This window comes from Morus notabilis, unplaced genomic scaffold, assembly GCF_000414095.1.
Source record: "Morus notabilis unplaced genomic scaffold, ASM41409v2 Scaffold2440, whole genome shotgun sequence".
NCBI classification, from domain to species: Eukaryota; Viridiplantae; Streptophyta; class Magnoliopsida; order Rosales; family Moraceae; genus Morus; species Morus notabilis.
Window position 1 is genome coordinate 8,290 of NW_010366902.1, and position 6,043 is coordinate 14,332.

A 6,043-nucleotide genomic window follows, 5' to 3' on the forward strand; every position below is an offset into this window, starting at 1 on the left:
ATAAAAACCCAAAAATCAAGGGGGCATAAGGGGGTATATATGGAAAAATCAAAAAAATCAAACCCCCCCCCCCCCCCACAATTTTAACAACTTTCCCCCCCCAATGATTTGTACGACTTTGTCTGTACTTTCTTTACATGATTTGGTCATGTTTCAGCAATGTCATGTGCTTTAGTCATCATGTTATTTTATGCGGAAAAATAATTAGAAGCACCACTAGTGTTGAATATCATCATTAATAAAATATAAACCTATTTGTAAATAATGGATGGTGTTTAGCATCGTCGGTGCAATTATAGCATTGCTCGTGGTTGCTACGTTCTATAGTCCTTTTCAAGAAGTCATGTAGTGGTTCAGTTCTGTGTTTGACCTTTTATAATTGAAAATAACATGCCATTACATGCATGCAAGGTTTACCAGTCAAGTCCCATGACTTCTTACAAGAGCAAGACCTAGTGGCCAAATCTTACATATTTCTCCCCTTGTGCACGGTTCACTTAACTTAATTCTCTTGACCATTCCAATATGATATATATGCAAAATGCACTCTCCCTTTTGGCTATATATCTCAATAATATTAAATATCTTCGGAGCCAAAACATATTCTATTTATCAACTGATTGAATTTGTTGACTCCACCACCACATTATCTTGCCATCGTGAGCTATATATATGCATATACATTTTCCATTGTAATCCAATTGAATATATATTTTTAATTGGACATAAGTTATACTTCTTTTATCTAATCTACTCATCTACCATATATACCTTTCAAATTATTAAGCATGCATCTTATGTTATTAATCTGATTACAGTATTACACATATGTGGATCCATTAATTAGCAATGCTGCGCCCCAATCTTTAAATTGCACACTATAAAAGACATTAATTTTACAAGTAATATGTTTCTCTTTGTCGCTCTCGATATGCACACACATATTTCATGTTCTTCTTTTATTTGTACTTTTTCATAATTAATTTGTCTTATTCCAAATGTAAAAGTGGGTAACGAATTAATGGATATTATTACCCGGAAAAAAAAAAAGAAAAAAAAAAAGAAGAAGAAGAAGGAGAAAGTCTGATGATGACATTAATTCGTTTCATCTAATTACATGAGAATTAAAAAAAATAAAAAACAAAAACAAAAAGATCTGTCCGAATGCATCGAGGAACTCAAAACAAAAATCAAAAGAACTTAAAACAAAGGAAGGACAGAACCGGATTTCGCCGTGTATATACGTACGAAATAGTACTTCTAAATTCTATTGAGGTGGATAAAGTGGGGACCACCGCCAAGGAGTACTCTCTGATGGTGTCCCTGGCCAGAAATATTGGTGATTGTACCACTCTGAATATCTGCCACGTATGTTCCTGCATATGTAAAACCGATTTTCACGTTAATCATCGCAAATCGAAGGAAGATTGAAATGTATTAGAAACCCATATCGGATCAATCTTTGACGCTAAACATTTTTACAATCTTTGGCCATATGTGTGTTCATTATTGATGAGGACTATTGACACAATTAAAACCCAAAAGTAAGAAAGAAAACGCAATAAATTAAGAACACTAGGAAGATCGCAAGCGGATCATAAACAAAGAAAATGGAATTATAGGAACCATTGAGTGATCAAATAAACACTTCAGAAAAGAAAAGAAAAAAACAAAACAAAAACAAGAATAAGAAGAAGAAAGAAAGAAAAGATCAGACTTACCTCAGTTGTGAATAAGAAGAAGCCATTTATCAGTAAGGCGAAATCCGGAATCTGTTCTTCAGCAGCGAACTAGCGATGCAGTTCCTCAATTAAAGATGGCGTATATTTCTTGAAAAGAATTAAAGAAAGAAAACATGAAGAAGAAGAATGAAGAAGTCGAAACAGAATCTTCTTCACTGAAGAAACTTCCTCAAGCATGAGTGTCAAATGTTAGACAATCGTGAGCGTCGAACACGGCTTTCTCTTTGAACTTCATGCCACACAAAGAGCAGTTGGTTTTCTTCTTGTTGTGATGTCTTTTTCGATGATTGACCAATTGCTCCTGCGTGTCTGCTACGTGGTCGCATAAGGAGCAAGGGTAACGATGCATTGCCTCGTCGCCGTCCTCGGAGGAGGAGGAGGAAACCGACTCGTCGTCTGACATTTCTCTTCAGGAGCAGTACTTGGTGGAAAGAAGGAGACTGCTTCACTCTCTTTTTTTTTCTTTTTTTTTTTTTTTTTTTTTTTTTTTTGTCTGGAAGGAGATGGTTTTTTTCTTTTTGTTTTCTTGTCGTGTCATTCTTGATTTTTCACGCTTTTATAGTATGTCCACAGATCAAATAATTTAATTACCCAATTACCCTCTTTCACCAAATTACATTTTCGTTTTGTCGTTTTTAGAGTGTTTCTATCCCAAAAGGTTGTTGCCACCCTTCTATTGATTGTCATATTGATACGTAATCGTCTTTTTACATCATGAGTCCCTAATTTTATAATCTTTGACATTTCGGTCCACATTAATATCTCAGAGCCCATTTAAAAGGTGAGTTTAAACTAGGTAGTTTGAATCAAAATTCAAATAAACATTGTAAGAGATCTTTTTAAATTCAAAATTTTTGTGAGAAATAATATGTTAAGGTAGTTTGAACTCATCCTCCAAACACAACTTCAAACTCTTAATTTGTTCCCAATGTTTGTTCCCATTTTAAGAATTAAAGAATGAGGAGACTCACACCACAAATAAATGGGGTTTTTTCTTTTTGGATGAGTTTTGTTTAATCTTGTGTCATGTGAGTCCAAATGGGTTTTTCTTAAGAGCGTGGATAGTAATTTTCATATATTTTAAACTTAATTTCATGTTCTAAACAAAATTATGGGTTATTAGTACTGTTATTTCTTAAACTATAAACATTATTTCCTTGGTACGGGGAACGGAGATAAATAGTTCTTAAAAGTGTATGGTCGGGATTTTTATCCCTTATTCTTGATTAATAACCTTTTTAGTCACTAACAAAATGGTATTAATCATGAATAAAGGGTAAAAATTCATACTCATGCACTCTAAAGAGTAAATTTTATTTCTCATACTTTCTTCTTTTTTCTTCTATCCTCTTCGACACTGATTCGGCAAGATCATAAGTCCTCGTTAGTTTCGCTATTCGAGTTGAGAACTTGAGTTGAACAGTGAATTCCTAAGAGAGAAAACCGTGTACTAAAAAAGTTGAATTTGAATTTTTATGAGAGAAAGCAGTACTGTAGTAAAAAGTTTTAATTGTGATTCGATGAAAAATGCATTGCCTCGTCGCCATCCTCGGAGGAGGAGGAGGAAACCGACTCGTCGTCTGACATTTCTCTTCAGCAGCAGTACTTGGTGGAACGAAGGAGACTGCTTCACTCTCTTTTTTTTTTCTTTTTCTTTTTTGTCTGGAAGGAGATGGTTTTTTTGTTTTTTTTTGTTTTCTTGTCGTGTCATTCTTGATTTTTCACGCTTTTATAGTATGTCCACAGATCTAATAATTTAATTACCCAATTACCCTCTTTCTCCAAATTACATTTTCGTTTTGTCGTTTTTAGAGTGTTTCTATCCCAAAAGGTTGTTGCCACCCTTCTATTTTCCAACACCTCCGACCCGGAGGTCATCTTCAAGCTCTGCCTCCGCGTCGCCATTGATGAGCTCTCGAGGCTGTCCAAGTACCCCGACGAGCTCATAGCGAAGACCAACGACACGCGGCTGAAGGAGGCCCTCGGCGTCTGCAAATCCGTGTTGGACGACGCCATGGACAGGCTAAACGACTCCGTTTCGTCGATGGAGGTGAGGAAGGAGGAGAGGCTGCTGTCGTCTTCGAAGATCGACGACATGCAGACCTGGCTCAGCACCACGATCACGGATCAGGAAACCTGCCTGGACGCGCTCGACGAACTGAATTCCACAATTACTCCTCAATTGAGGACGAAAATGCAGAACTCGACCGAGTTCGCGAGCAACAGCTTGGCGATTGTGGCGAAGATAATCAGAGTGTTGGCGAAGCTAAACGTGCCGATTCACCGGAGGCTTTTAGGGCAAAGTGAGGATGGATTTCCCGAATGGCTCAGCGCCGGAGACCGGAGGCTGCTTCAGGATGATCAGCAGAACGTGTTGGACAAGAACAAGTGGAATGTGATGATGATTGGAGATGGCAAGACCAAGACTATTGTCTCTGGTAGCTTAAACTTCATCGATGGCACTCCCACCTTTCACACTACTACTTTCGGTACTATTCTAATTCCTTTTGCTCAGATAATTTTAACTTTCTCTGTGACATTTTATCTTGTTTAATATTGCTTATGACTTCCTAGTTCCTACTTATTGATTTTTTGTTACTTGTTAGTCCTTTGAAAATAATTGCATAGAAGCTATTAAACTTCTATTGCTTATGATTTCCTTTGAAAACATAAACAAGTGCTTGTTTGGTTCATAAATTTTATTGAATTGTGGTTTAAACTTGCGAAATAAACGGCACATTACTTTATCATTAGAGCTTGCCACACTGTAAATATAGTTAATTAGTCTTTCATTCGTCTGAAATGTGTCTTGTGATCGCATCAGAAGCACAAGGCACATATATAATGTTGATAGTTGGTGGGTTTTTATATTTATTTTTCTTTTTTGGGTGTGCCAGTACTTCCAATTTTTTCAATTAGCTTTGTCATTATACATATATCACAGAAATTCCATGTGACATGTGAAAACTTCATCTTAGGAGGGAAACTGTTACACAGCAGGCTCGCCTGCCGAAACTCCTGACCTGGTCAATTAGGGAACCATATGGTTTCAGTGTCAAAGTATCCCTTATATTCCCTCTTACTGTATCCTTATTTTCTTCTTTTCCTTTTCTTAGACCTTAAACAAAGTATAGTTGCTTTACATATTTTCTAATTCTATTAAATTGGTTTGTAATGCTGTCCACATAGAACCATGTGTGTGTGCAGACTTTAAAAAGTAAAACGCTGGCAAAAAATTCTCAGCTCGCGTAGTGAGGCACCCAGAGATCGGGATGAGTCAACAATTTACATTTTTATTTATCTTTTACATTCAAAAATTAATATATGATTTTTAGGAATTAATGCAACAAGCGGCACTATTTTTTTAGAAATATTCTAGTTTTTATGATTTTCTTTATTTTTCGTATTTAAAAAATAAAATATAATAAAAACGACGTCAAAAAATTATGAAATTTTGCATACATGATACTTACATTTTTCCAAGCATGCCTGCGAAAAATGGCCTCAAAAAATGACAAAACAAAAAGTAAAACGTTGTCAAAAAGCCCCCGGCCCGCGTAGTGGGCCGCCCAGGAGCCGGGATGGGTCAAAAATTTTCATTTATATTTATGTTTTGCATTCTAAAATTAATTTATGATTTTTAAGAATTAATGCAATAAGCGGTACAATTATTTGATGAATATTCCATTTTTAATTATTTTATTTATTTTTTGTATTTGAAAAATAAAATAAAATAAAAACGACGTCAAAAAATTATAAAATTTTGCAAACACAATCGTTAAATTTTTCTGGGCATGCCTGTAAAAAATGACCTAAAAAAAAGACAAAAAAAAGTAAAACGTTATCAAAAAGCTCTCGGCCCACATTGTAGGGCGCCGAGAGGCCGGAATGGGTCAAAAATTAACATTTTTTTATTTATTGTTATTATTATTTTTTTTTACTGAATGGTTGTAATTAAAAAGTTTTATTTTTCCCTGTCATTCAAACATACTGTTAAACGCTTTACCACAAGCTAATGTAGAGATATGTTGGAAAAATAGCTTAAAACCCCTTTCTTAAGATACTATTTTCAGGCTCGATTTTAAGCAAAATCCACTTCACGTTAGTTGATGGTTCAATTTGGATTTGCATTTTCCGTTTTGAAGAGATCAAAATTATATATTTATATGCTTAAAATGATGAACGGGTAAATTAGAATTGACTCTCAAAGTGCTCCTATGAAGTTGAAAAAACTGAAAGAAAAACTCCCAAGAATTTAGGGAAAAGTTAAAAGTCTTTTGTCGCACATCGGAAAGATACGA

General features: G+C 35.2%; 1 protein-coding gene across 1 annotated transcript; it reads left to right on the forward strand.

Moving 5' to 3' along the window:
* Positions 1-2,724: 2,724 nt before the first annotated feature.
* On the forward strand, positions 2,725-4,231 carry LOC21384361 (pectinesterase 1; the record flags this gene model as incomplete). The annotated part of the gene is made up of 2 exons (XM_024174321.1): positions 2,725-2,729; positions 3,555-4,231. Coding segments are annotated over exons 1-2 (682 nt in total), but the record flags the coding sequence as incomplete, so codon positions are not given.
* Between the last annotated feature and the right edge of the window lie 1,812 nt (positions 4,232-6,043).